This window comes from Strix uralensis, chromosome 18, assembly GCF_047716275.1.
Source record: "Strix uralensis isolate ZFMK-TIS-50842 chromosome 18, bStrUra1, whole genome shotgun sequence".
Taxonomy (NCBI): domain Eukaryota; kingdom Metazoa; phylum Chordata; class Aves; order Strigiformes; family Strigidae; genus Strix; species Strix uralensis.
In genome coordinates this window covers 16,598,281-16,611,536 of record NC_133989.1, presented here as the reverse complement: position 1 = coordinate 16,611,536, position 13,256 = coordinate 16,598,281, and the positions used below count along the sequence as shown (strand labels likewise).

The following is a 13,256-nucleotide window of genomic DNA, read 5'->3' as shown; positions in this document are numbered from 1 at the left end:
CATGTTGACTCTGCTGGATGGAGCTGTTGGATTTGCCCTGCTCCCGAGGGGGCTGTGGGATTAATCAGTCAGTGTTTATACAGTGCTTTGGGGATGCACAGAGCTGAGTTGCAGCTAACTGTGAAGAGCCAGAGCTGTTAAGCGCTGCGTGGTTCCTGTTCCTCTCCTTGTTCACAGCAGGCATCTTCTGTGGGAGCCAGAGCCAGCCTGAGGGTGCCGTCTGCTGCTTGTGGGGTGCAACATCTTCAGATGAGCTTCAGATCTGCAGGCAGTGGCTTCTCATTCTCCTGCGAGGGCCTGTGGTGTGCCAGATGCAGGCTCAATACACGCACAGCTTAGCTCACTCTGAGGCCTTGCTTCTGCCCAAAGGATCCAGGAGTTCAGCCCATGTCCTGCCAACCTGCTGCTTGGGTTCAGGACAAGGCAAGGGGTGACCCCAGCACTAGGTGGAGCAGAACCCAAACAGCCTGTGGGACTGCTTTGGTGATGGGCCTCCTGCCACGATGTGCACCCATGAGTCAGGACCTGTATTATTGGGGGACACAGAACAGGGAGCCAGGGGCATCGTGCTGCCTGTGTGCAAGAGGCAGGTGGAGACAGACCTGGCCAGGCCTCCCTGGCCCCACTCGCTGCTGCCGTGGGTTTTCCCGGCTCTTTTCACTCTGCCTCCTGCAAGGCTCGTGCTTGGCAATGGCTTCTGGGCTGGCTGCTTGCAAGACTGCCCCGCTCAGGAGCTACTGGGTTTTATCCGGCAGGTTCCTACGAAAGTAAGAGCAGGGAGCCCTTTCTCCTCTGGGTGTGAGTGCTCCCTCTGCCCTGGCACAGCTGCCTGCATTGAGGCCAGCCAGGAGGGACCCTGTGGCTCCAGCTGAGTCCTGCCATGGGATAGATCCCACAGGTCACTGGAGTGGCTGGCTCTGACCTTTCCTAAATGAGACAGGGGCCCTGAGAAGCACTTCTGTACCCACCAGCTTGGCATCAGGTCTGACTTGAGACTGTGTTTTGCTGCCTGCCTTCTCTGAGGGATGAGTTGCAGCCTCCTGCCTGCAAGGATCTTGGGTCAGTAAGGGGCTGGGGCAACAGGGCAGATGGGGCTGGAGTCTGCAGCCCCTGGCTAAGGAGGTGAGAGCCTGCCAGCACCCAACCAAGCGGGGGCCAGGGGACTACACAGCCATTCCCTATGCAGAGGCAGATGCTGTGTTTTGTGGGGCAGTGAGAGGTGCTGGGCTTGGCCCAGTGAGCCCGAGGACAGAGGGGGTATTAAGACCTCAGGCTCTTGTGGCCACACTGATGCTGCTGCTTGAGGGCAGGGTCTTTGGGTTTCTCAGCTCTGCCTGGGCTTGTGCATCTGCCTCCTGGCCTTGGGCACGCTTGGCTCTAGGCAAAGCAACACAAAGACAGCGTTTTCGGTATGTCTCTGCTGGTGCAGCTTGTCTACAGCAGTGTGAGCCAAGCATCCCCCAGCACTGCCTGCCCCATATGGACCCTGTCCCTGTCCTAGGGACAGCCTCCATCAGCTTCCCTGTCGCATTGCGACAGTCCCCTGGTCCTGACTGAGCTGCCTTATTTCTCCTTTCCCTCGCCCCTCCTCTACTTTGCACCTTGGCAAGGCAGCAAGAAACAAGGTGCTCCACATTCCAGTTTAGCAGTATCAAGGGGAAGGAAGATGCTTGGCAGGACACCCTTTGAATCTGGAGCCCCAGTTTGGAGCGTGTCCTGCCTCTGTCTGCACACAGAGTTCACAGGGACTCCCACAGCTCTTGCTCCCATGGGACAGAGTGCAGGACAAGTGTTTCAAAAGTGCTGCACCTGAAAAGACAAGTAGGTACCCTTGGGGATCTCTGAAAGCAGTGCAGGTACTTGAGGTGCTGTTCAGGATCCTCCAGGGTGCTTCTCTGCACCTTCAGGCACCTGAGGATGCGAGGAGCCTGTCCCACTGTCTGTGAAGCTCTGCGATGGGGCTGAAGAGCCCAGAGCACCTCTTGTTGTCAAGGGACAGACTTCGACTGTGGCCAGTGCAGCACCTCGATGGCAGCAACCTTCCTGGCAGCTGAGACCCTGGGCTCTGAACACAGCCCGTGTATTACAGAAAGGACAAAGTGGAAATGAGGGCTGCCTTGTGTTGCAGCCGGGCCTGGCACAGAGAAGCTCAGGAGGCTCCTCACAGGCTGTGGGAGCCTTGCTGCTCTTCATGCTGCTCTCCCAGATGTAGGCTTGTTTCTGCCCATGGTGGTTTGGTTGTGAAAGGGGTGGGAGCAAGAGGATGCTCGGGTCGAGAGCCTTTGTAGGTAGGTGGCTGCAGGCACAGAGGGCTTGGGGATCCATCCTGCCCAGTGACTGCACAGGAGTGGACAGCAGAGATGCTCTGCCAGGCTTCGGGATGCGGATCCTCCTTTCTGACCAGTCTTGGTCCGTGCGGTGCTCCATGGTGCAGGCGTGTGGGATTCAGGCACATGTCCATCCCTGGGAACTGGGCTCCGCTGACACCATCCTGGCACAATACTGCACGTTGCAAAGAAGCAGTGCCTTCTGGCTCCTCTGCTCTCTGTGCCGTGAGCTGTGCGTGGAGGGAAAAGGAAAGAAGGGGCCACACAGCAGTTTCCCCCTACCTTAATACTGCCTGGGGCATCCCCCCCTACTTTAGTACCGCCTGGGGCATTCCCCAGCCACCTGGAGCATTAACAGAGAGGAGAGAGGAGGGAAGGGGAAATCTCCAATCCTGGGTGCTGGGCGGGGATGAAAGAGCTGCGCTGCTCCCATCGTTTTGGTGAGGTCTGGGGGAAGAGAGACTCGCAGAGCAAACAGGGTTTCCACTCGCACGTGTGCCAGCTCTGACATGCACCCCGGCACACACAGACATGCACACACATGAATACACCCGCCGAGGCACCGCAGGGCTGGACGCAGTGTGCAGGGATGCACGTGCCATGCAGCCAGGCTCCAACGCAGAGACTGAGCCCGATGCGGGTACACCGCTGCTCCCTCCAGGGCCGGATCCCTCGTGGTGTCCCGAGGGCTATGTGTGGTCTCAGGCATGTCCTCAAGAATGAAAGCTGGAGCCCAGACTGCCTATGGGGTCCATCTGTCCTTTTGGCAGGGCACCCTCTGGGCAGAACCTGGCCTGGGTTTCCTGCCCCATGGGATCTCTGTGGGGCTACCGTGAGGGCAGTCAGCATCTGCGGGGTGGCTGGCACTGGACAGGCTACCCACTCTGGATTACAAATTTATTTTTTGGGCTACTGGGGATTAAGGAAGCTTTGGTGCGGTCTGACTGTAAGTGGGGTTGGGGCGGCTAACCTGGATGATGCATCAGACTAATGGTGCCTGTGATATGACTCTGTCCCCTGAGAGCCCCAACACTGCCCATCCCTTCGATGTGGTCTCAGTATCCATGAACATGGGTCCTAGTCTGTGTCTGGGGCAGAAATGCTGCTCAGCTCTGCCTGCTGCTGTTCACCCCCTGCCTGGGCCATCTCTCACTCCAAGGAGCTTCTTGGCCACTGGGATCCTGACCCTTCAGCCTCTTCCCTTGCACTGCCAGCTGCACGTGGGGCCCATGGGGAGGGGGGAACAGGGGATGGGGAACGCAGCTTCCTTCCCTGGGGGCTGTGCTCTAAGGACAGTGCTCTGTCACCTTGGGGACTGCTCCGGAGAAACCCCCCACCCTGACAGGACAGGACCTGGAGCTGGGTGATCACCCACTCTCAGCTCCAATGTCTGGGTCTGGGCCTGGAAACACCACATGGATCCCCAATAGTCCCAGATGAGCCCCAAGACTAGAGGCTGCAAATGGGGCAGAGGAGGTGAATAGCCTTGGGGCCTCACCCCACCCTGGAGGCTGGAGTGTCCTGTTGTCCCCATCCCACTCCTCCTGCCCTTCCTCATGTCAGAGGGGCACTTCTCCACCTCTGGGACCCACCGGGCATTTCTACTTTGCAGCAGCCCCGTCCGCAGCAGGTGGAGCCCCTGTGCTCCCCAGGCACTGGGCTCAGTGCACCCGCAGATGCAGGTGGTCCCTCACCATGGCACAAGCAGGGAGTGGGCTCGTCCTGCTCCAGGGAGGAGTGGGTGGCAGGGGACACGTGGCCTTGCAAGAGGACATTTCCCACACACCAGACTCCAGAGGTGACTTCTCCATCGCCAGCTTAGTCCCCTTCCTGTGCCGAGGAGAGGTCTGGATACAATCACCCCATCCTATCCCGGGGGCCCTGTGCCCTGCCGGTGCACCGGGCTCACACCGGCTGTCTGGGGGCAAGGTCAGCTCAAGCATCTGTGACCTGTTGGCTTGCGGGGGCACTGAACGTCATGTTTTCTGGCCTGGGTGCCTGGGGTCTTGACTTTGCTGGTGAGATGTTGCCAGCCACGGGGGCTGCCCCAGGTGCTCAGGATGCCGCTCACACCCCGGCGTCCCCCAGTGCCTCTCCAGCCATGCTGCCAGCGGCTGCCAGCTGCTCCCTACCCAGGCTGCTCCCGCTCCAAGTCTGGTGGCACCGGCTGCCGACCCCGTCCGATGGTCCCAGGAGGGTCAGGGCAGGGAGGGAGCTGGGCAAAAGCTTCCCCTCAAAACAAGATCCCTACCTGGCCGCTGCCTGCGTCGGTCGGCCCAGGGCTGAGGGGCTGGTCCCACCTCCGTGGGGGCTCGCTCGGCTGCAGCGGGGCGGCACCCGTGTCCTCCCAGCCGAGCGGTGGGGCTGCCCAGCTGCTGGCCGGGCTCACGCCACCCAGCTGTGCCCACAGCCCTCCGTCAGGCTGTCGAGAAACGGAGGCTCATTACATGGGTGGGGAATAACGAGCAGGGCAGTCTCGTACCCCCGGCCGTGGCCACACCCCAGGAGGTGAGGTGAGGGGCTCTGGGGGTCGCATTCGGTGCCCGGGGCTGCCTGCGCTGGGCTCTGCCGCCGCCCCCGGAGGGGGAACAGTGCCAGCGGATATTTTGTCTGTAGCTCTTTAAACTCCTAACCTTAACTGAAAGGAAGGGGGAAAAGAAAAAGAAACCAGGCCGAGAACATTTTTTCTGATGATGTTCCTGACGCAAAAAGTCCCCCTGAAATTTGACTTGCTTCTGTGGCCAGCAAGGTATTGAAAGCAGAGTGTGCTTTCAATAAATTAATTGCTCTTTAAAGCTTCTAAAGCCGCTGGCCACAGCCAGGGGAGCCCATGACACCTTTGCATTAAAAAGAATGCTGGAGATTTACATACATAGATTAGTCCCCTCCTCCCCCCATCCAGGCCTGGCTTATTTATCTTCATTCCTCTATCTAGGGCACAACCAGGTTTATGTTCTTCAAGCGCCGCTTTTTGAAACCGCCAGTGACCTGGCGCTCTTGGTGACGGGGGGGTGGTTCAAACCAGCATTAGCCATGCAGGCTTCTGCCATGCAAACGGGGCGGCTGGCACTGCCCTCCTGGCCCCACAGCCCTGCCCCGCGTCCGGGTGAGCAGCAAAGGCAGCCATGCCCCGCGGAGCTGCAGGTCCTACCAGCGCTCCGGGGAAGCTCTGTAGAGCGGGGCTTACTGGGCACGCCGGCACATCCTTGCGATGCGTGGATATAAAGGGTTAAGTGTTAGTTATCACTGGTGACCTTCAGACCTCGGGATGGCAGCGGCACCTGGCCAGAGGCTGGGGAGCTGTGTCCGGGTGGGATATGAGCCGTGGCTCCTCGGCATGCCCAGCTGCCTGGACACTGAGTGGAAACAGTTACGTGTGGGCAGCTTCGTGCCTGGCTGTCCAGGATTCTACCCCACCACGGCATCTGCAGGGTCTGGGTGGGCAGCGGGGGGGTGCTGGGGTCCTGCAGCAAATGGGGATCACAGCAGAGGGTGCCGAGGCTGTGGTGTGGGCACATCACCTCCTCCCCACATTACCATGGTCCAGCACAGGGGCTGGGGGGCCCTGGGGCAGCGCTGCAGCTGGGGGAGCTGGGCCCCATCAGCACCAGTGTCCCTGCAGGAGGTGTGGTGGCCTGTCTCTGGGGGTCTTGGTGAATTTAACACCCCTCAGCCGTCTCCTGGCAATGTGAGTTGAGGTGGCAGCTGAATCATCTGGAGCTGTTTGATAAGGTCTACTGGGCAATAGGACGCCTACTGAGAGGGTGTCCCCTGTCTTCCTGCACTCTCCCTGCATGGAGCAAGCCATAACCCCCCCGCTGCACCCACCTGCAGGTAGTGGTAGGCCAAGTCTTGATGGCAGGACTTGGATTTCAGCAAGGCTTTGTCGATCGTGGCGGAGGCCTTCTGGCATACTTCCCGGGCATGGCTGAGTGTCAGCGTGGACCAGGAGCCCCTCTTAATGTAGTTGGAGTCATTGTTGATGGGGATATTGGTGCAAGGGGTGACCTTGAGGTCGTTATTGCTCTTGGAGGATTTCAGCATGTGCTCGCTGATGGTATTGTAAGCGTGCATGAAATACTTCGGCTGGCTGTGGTCCGGCTGCCGGCCCAGTGTCATGAGGCCCATTGGGTTGCGGTAGCTGCAGGTATCGCTGTCTAAATTGTCATCTGAGCTCCACCAGCCTGATATGTTGGATCTGGTCCTGCGCTTGGGCTCGGAGGTCTTAGCTCGGTCTTTGCTCTTGCTCCTCCGGTTTTGCTTGGGATCATCCCCCCCCTTCTTGCCATTCACGTTGCCTTTGGTGGGGCCTTCCAGAGACTGGGACTTGGCAAATAGCTTCTGGACAGAGTGGACAAGGTGCCGGATGCGCCCAGGGCTCTCGCTCCGGTGCTTCGCGTCGCTCCTCTGAAACTGGAGGGTGCTGAAGCCGTCTCTGTGGATGGGGAGCTGCTTCTCAAACTGGTCAAGGAGGTTTGCAGGCAGGCGGTTGATTTTAGTGGCTTGGGCATGGCTTGGAAAAGGGTTGTCGTCTGGGACCTCGAAGTGGGAGTTGTAATGGATGCGGGGGAAAGTGCTGCTGTTGGAGATCTGATTGTTGAGTGGAAGGAGACAGTCTCCATGGAGGGTATTCTGGGTTGGGAATCGAGGGTCCATGGCGAAGGAGTCAGTGGGGCTGAGGAGATAAGGGTTCCTGTCCTGGGGGGCATAAAGAGAGTCTTGAGGGGAGTCCAGGTTATCGGAGAGGTGGCGGCTTCTGTTATCTCCTAAGCCCTTCATGGTCCCAGTGTTTCCTAGACCATCGCTCAGGGATGGTGCGGCAGAGCCCTTGCAGGAGCGCTGACCCTCCTCCCCCGCAGACTTCCCTGCACCTGGAGGAAGAGGACAGATGCTCAGAGCCTGCCGAGAACTCTTTGGCAGCCCATTCCTCACCGGGGCGTCCTTGCGAGGGCTGTCCCAGCTCTAAAAGCAAATGCCACCAAGGTTAAGGAACAAAGGAGAGAAGCAGGATGGGGGAGATGGCAGGGAAGGAGGGGAGAAGAAGGGGCATGAGACCAGGGGCTGGAAAGAACAGGGAACAGGAGCAGAGGCGGGGAAGGATTCATTCTTTCTAGCTGCAGTTTAAGTGCTTGTGTGTCTCAGTGCTCAACCACAGGCTGCTTAAATTATTCTGCTGCTATTTTTCTCATGCCTGCACATGTTTATTTAATAGAGTCCCTTCCCCAGCCAGCATAACAAAGGCTATCAGGGGTGCTGCCAGCAAATCACTGCTCCTGTCCCATTTTTTCAGGGGGCTGGATAAAAATCTGCTGTCAAACACTGCACACGGGCCTTGTCTGAGCCAAGGGAAGTCTGGAGCCGAGCATCCCATCTTCTGCATTACGCTTTGTGTTTCTGTGTTTACTGGATCTTGGAAGGGGGCTGGCAGCCCTGCTTTGTGTGTTGCGTGCAGCTGCGCTAATGTGATATGATGTCAAACATCGCCTCTCTAGCAAGTGCCCTGGTTTATGGCATGTTTTACCCCAGAGGAAATTGTTTCAGTAGCTACGATGAGAGCAGAGGTGTTTCTGAACACTCAGAGCCTGACCTGAGAAGCTGTTTGCTGCTCAGCTGATCTTTCCTGCCTTGCTGCATCACTCCTGGGGAAGCTGTGTCACCCTCTGAGCCTGGCCTCTGCCTCTCCTCTGCCACAGCAAGGGGCTGAGGTTGGCCATCTGTGGTCCGTTCAGCTGGCACAGGCATCCTGGCGGGTGGTGAAGGGGGGCAGCCAGACACAGAGGATCCCCTTCGGCAGGGGAGCTCCTCACTGAAGGTTTCTCAGGTGTGCTTACCCCATCCTGCTCGGCTCAGAGGGATCCTCAGCTGCACTGGGTTATACAGGGAAAAAAAGACAAAATTTTGGGGGCTGCTTAAAGAAAATCAATGAACATATAGATGAGTTGAGTTGTCAATCAACGAGTTGATTTTCCATACTTAAATCCTATTTAAAATCATGCAGTGTATAAACTAATTCTTACTTCCTTTTACCTTTTAGTTTAGTTTCTTATTTCCTTTTTGTTGTCGTTTGCGTCTCTTAAAGGCAACTAGCAAACACTGAGGCATCCTATGGGTGTAAAAATCCAGAGAATGAGATCCTAGACTACCTTTCCAAAGACCAGGGCCCCAAAACATGTACACGTAGCTGAATGGCTGCTCTGGGAGCTGGGACAACAAGGGTCTGTGCAGAAGAGCCATTTTCCAACAGGAGGATGATCCAGTGTTCCCCAATATACACCTGGAAGGGGGAATTATTCCTAGAGAACAAGTAGGATAATGGTGTGTCTCTGTGAGGAGCAGAGCTGGTAGTCTGGGCTCTTGGATTCTCCCTGTTCAGCCACAATTTTGACTCTGGTCTTCCCAAGGAGCCTGCGCGCAGTCTGGTCAGCAAAAATAGCCAGGACCCAACTGGTGCGGGCAGTGGAGTCAGCAATCACTGAAGGATAATAGGAATTGACAGGCTTGTTTTTCTTCCTCACACAGGGAAAATGTATTAAAAATGAAAAGCATCTGGGGCTTTAAATAATTGTTGGGAAGCACAAAAAAAAAAAAAAAAGTGTCATGTATTCCATAGCTTGATGGGTTTTAAAAAGTCTCCATCTAACTCCATCGCTTCCAGCGGGTTGGCAAAGCAAAGCCGGCCTTTCTAAAGCAGTGGTGTGCAGGCAGCAGGTGACACAGCCTGGGCTCCCCGCCCTGCTCCGACAGAGACTCCTGCTCCTGCAAATCCTGCTCCGGGGGGGTCCTGCCAGCTGCCCTGCGCTGAGCTCAGCCAAGCGCCCTTCTAGGCATTGCCAGCTGCCCCCAGCACTCATGTGAACCTGCACGGCTCTTGTCCCTGGGAGATCCTGTGGCCCTACGCAAGGCTTGCTTGGCCCTGTCCTGAAACCCACCTGGAGAAGCTGTGTACGGCCACGGGGTGGGTCCTCTTGTCCTGCTGCTGACCTGGGCCCTGCAGCTGGTCCAGCTGCCATCATCTACAGCCTGGTGCCCTGCCCTGTGGTCTTTGGTGGTGTGGGAGAGATGATTTGGCCCCCATGCCTCTCCACCATATGGACAGTGTCCATACGTTCTGGGGATGAGGACATGGCTGTTATCCTGGCCCGAGCTGGGGGAACTTTGATACCAAAGCTTCCCTTCTTGCCAAACCCCCCAATGTAACATTAGACTTGACGTGTCCAGCTGCTCATGGTCCCTGTGGGTGCCATCCTTTTCCCCCTGTGCTCTTCAGCAGCTAGGTGCATCAGCCTCTCTGGAGTCCCTTGCCCATGGGACAGCACCCATGTGAGCTGGTGGAGCGGCAGCGGGTGCTGGCTGGAGAAGTGCCACAGAAGAGAGACTCATGGATGTGCCAAGCAGCCCCACTTCTTCTTTGTGCAAGCTGGCATCAGTGCAGTGGTTAAAGAGCAGTGACAAAAAGGTCCAGGAGATGTTCTGAAAGGAAACCCTCTGGACAGAAGAGAAGGATGGGGTGTGGAAGAGCAGGCTCCAGGCTCAGCCATCCGTCTGGTCCTTTACATTCCAGATGGCCATGAATGGGTAAGCTCAACCCTGCCCAACTTGGAGGGGAAGCCCCACAGGTAGCGAGGAGCCCAGATCCTCCCTGAATATCACCCTGATCTGCCCCAGGCTCAGCTCTGCCCACTGTGGCCTCTTTCTCCTTTCCTTCTATGTGCCATCTCCAGACTCCCAGCAAGGTCCTTTGCTCGGGTGCAGCCGCCTGAGGCCACCCCAGCTCTGATGGACGCTGTGCTTCTCCCGTCACTTTACGCTACAGGAGTCAGACAGTCCCTACGGAAACAACACAGCGCTGATTTAATTATAACGGGATGTCTCTAGATATTGATAGCAAATACGTCTTTTCCTACAAAGGGCAATCAATATTTGAAACAGAAGTCTTCCGGGCACTCCTGAGAGACACTTCAGCCCTGTGACTCCTTTGCCATAAAGCACATCAGCATCACTGCTTTTGTGTTCACTGGGCTCCAGAATAAAGTAAAACTGCCCTAGGACTAAAAATAACTAGGGAAATGAAATTAAATAAATTAGATGAAAACAAATGAAATGCAATGAAAGCCTGGCTTGCAAGGGAAGAGCTGGGGCCGAGGCCCGGACTGGCTCAGGTCAGCTCAAGAAGCAGAGGGGCAGGGAGGAGTGACTGAGGGGCTGTGGGGACAAGCAGGAAGGGAGGAAAAGTAAAGTTTTTGGTGGGGATGGAGCAGAAAGGATGACAAGGCAGGGAGCAGGGGAGGGCAGGGAGCTCCCTCTCTCTTAGGCTGGTGTGCTCTTGCCAACGGTGGACACTCACTTCTATATGGCAGATAGTTTATTGCTCCCTTTTCCTCCTGTGAGCTCTTGCAGGGTTGCCAACAGGTCCTGATCCTCCTGCCTGTCCTGCTTGCCCTGGGCTTCCCTTCACTTGATGGCCAGGCACAGTGTGGGGTGCCAGCCTTGCTGCTGGGCATGTGTCGGGTCAGGGCTGGTGGGGCGGCCAGGGCTCCCCCAGCCCCTGGTGCCCACCATGCTGTGTTGGCTGCATTCTCTGTGAGCTGGTTACCCTTTAAGACGGATTAAACTGTTTTCATTACATTTCAATTACTCTTTGCAATCCTTGGCACTTTCTTGAGATGTGGGGTCAGGGAAGGGAAAAACCCAACAAACCACTTCTGCACAATCTTTTTAATTTGGAAGGATGAAAAAGCTTGAAATTAAATCTAACAAATCCATGATGCTGCAGCTTGCAATCTGGGCCAGGGCTGTGTCCCATGACAGCTGTCTGGTGCCCCTGCTGTGTCCCCCACCCGAGTCAGGCACCATGGCAAGGAGGTGGACAGCCCCCGACCACAGGGAGGGCACCCAGAGTGGTCAGCAGGAGAAGACCCTGGTTAGCAGATGGTCATAGCAGGGGCTGCCAGGGCATAGAGAGGATGAATCCCTGAGCCCAGGGGAAGGGGCTGGTTTTGCTGCATGGCCCCATTACCTTCCTTTCCCTCAGCCTGTGTTTTTTCAGGGTTGCCCTTCGTCTTCCCAGTGGCTTTGCTGATGCTCAGAGGTCTCTGAGGTGCAGTGGGTGACCTGACCTGATTTATGGCAGTTTTGTGTGTCCCAAACCACTCTGAACAGCAGCTGGAGACACCTTCCTCTTGGGCACAGTTTACAACAGCAGCACTGGTACTGCCTTTTTGCAGGCTCAGAGTGGTTGCACTGAATTCACTTACAGCAGCACCTCCTGCAAAACACATCTGCACCTCCAGACACCAAGCAGCATATGAAATCTCAAATCATAGAATCATAGAATGGTTTGGGCTGGAAGGGACCTTAAAGACCATCTAGTTCCCACCCCCCTGCCACAGGCAGGGACACCTTCCACTAGCCCAGGTTGCTCAAAGCCCCGTCCAACCTGGCCTTGAACCCTTCCAGGGAGGGGGCAGCCACAGCTTCTCTGGGGAACCTGTGCCAGTGTCTCACCACCCTCACAGGGAAGAATTTCTTCCTTAGATCTAATCTAAATCTACCCTCTTTCAGTTTAAAACCATTAACCCATGTCCTATCCCTACAGTCCTTGATCAAGGGTCCCTCCCCCCTTTCCTGTAGCCTCTTTAAGTATTGGGAGGCCACTATAAGGTCTCCCTGGAGTGTCTTCTCTTCTCCAGCTGAACACCCCCAACTCTCTCAGCCTGTCCTCACAGGGGAGGTGCTTCAGCCCCATGATCATCTTTATGGGCTCCTCTGGACCTGCTCGAGCAGGTCCATGTGCTCCTTATGTTGGTGCCCCCAGAGCTGGACACAGCACTGCAGAGGGGTCTCATGAGAGTGGAGCAGAGGGGGAGAATCCCCCTCCTCGACCTGCTGGCCACACTGCTCTGGATGCAGCCCGGGACACGGTTGGCTTTCTGGGCTGTGAGGGCACGTTGCTGGCTCACAGTCAGTTTTCCATCCACTAACACCCCCCAAGTCCTTCTCCTCAGGGCTGCTCTCAATCCACTCCTCACTCAGCCTATATTTGTGCTTGGGATTGCCCCGACCCATGCGCAGGACATTGCACTTGGCCTTGTTGAACTTCACGAGGTTTGCACGTCCCACCTCTCCAGCCTGTCCAGGTCCCTCTGGATGGCACATCCCTTCCCTCCAGTGTGTCAACTGCACCACACAGCTCGGTGTTGTCAGCAAACTTGCTGAGGGTGCAGTCAATCAAGGGACATCGAGCCATTCACTGCAACTCTATGAGTGTGAATTTCAAGCCAATTCCTTATCTGCCAAGAGGTCCATCCATCAAACCCACGTCTCTCCAATTTAGAGACTAGGATGTCATGTGGGACAGTGTCCAAAGCTTTGCACAAGTCCAGGTAGATGATGTCAGTTGCTCTTCCCTTGTCCACCAGCACTGTAACCCCATCACAGAAGGCCACCAAATTTTTCTGGTGTGATTTGCCCTTAGTGAAGCCATGTTGGCTGTCACCAATCACCTCCTTATTTTCCATGTGCCCTAGCATGTTTTCCAGGAGGATCCGCTCCATGATCTTGCTGGGGACAGAGGTGAGACTGACTGACCTGTAGTTCGCCAGGTCTTCCTTATTTCCCTTTTTAAAAATGGGGGTTATATTTCCCCTTTTCCAGTCAGCAGGAACTTCACCAGACTGTCATGACTTCTCAACTATGATGGATTATCCACTTAGCCACTTCATCTGCCCATTCCCTCAGGACCCTCAGATGCCTCTGATCAGGTCCCAGAGACCTGTGCACCTTCAGGTTCCTTAGATGTTCTCAAACCGGATCTTCTCCTACAGTGGGTGGTTCTTCCTTCTCCAGTCCCCATCTTCACCTTCTCTGTCTTGGGCAGTGTGGCTGGAGCACTGGCTGGTGAAGACTGAGGCAAAAAAAGTCACTGAGTAC

General features: G+C 56.2%; 1 protein-coding gene across 4 annotated transcripts in view; it reads right to left on the bottom strand.

Moving 5' to 3' along the window:
• Positions 1 to 13,256, bottom strand: part of DLGAP4 (DLG associated protein 4) — a 153,403-nt gene that overhangs the window by 62,755 nt on the left and 77,392 nt on the right. For 3 of the 4 annotated variants that reach the window (XM_074887890.1, XM_074887891.1, XM_074887893.1), the window contains exons 3-4: positions 6,156 to 7,198; positions 4,579 to 4,749 (exon numbers count right to left, since the gene is read on the bottom strand). In XM_074887890.1, coding sequence (XP_074743991.1) covers positions 4,579 to 4,749; positions 6,156 to 7,106 — 1,122 coding nt within the window. In that variant the 5' untranslated portion in view covers positions 7,107 to 7,198. The remainder of the gene's footprint in view (positions 1 to 4,578; positions 4,750 to 6,155; positions 7,199 to 13,256) is intronic. The other variant, XM_074887892.1, reaches the window with a different exon arrangement.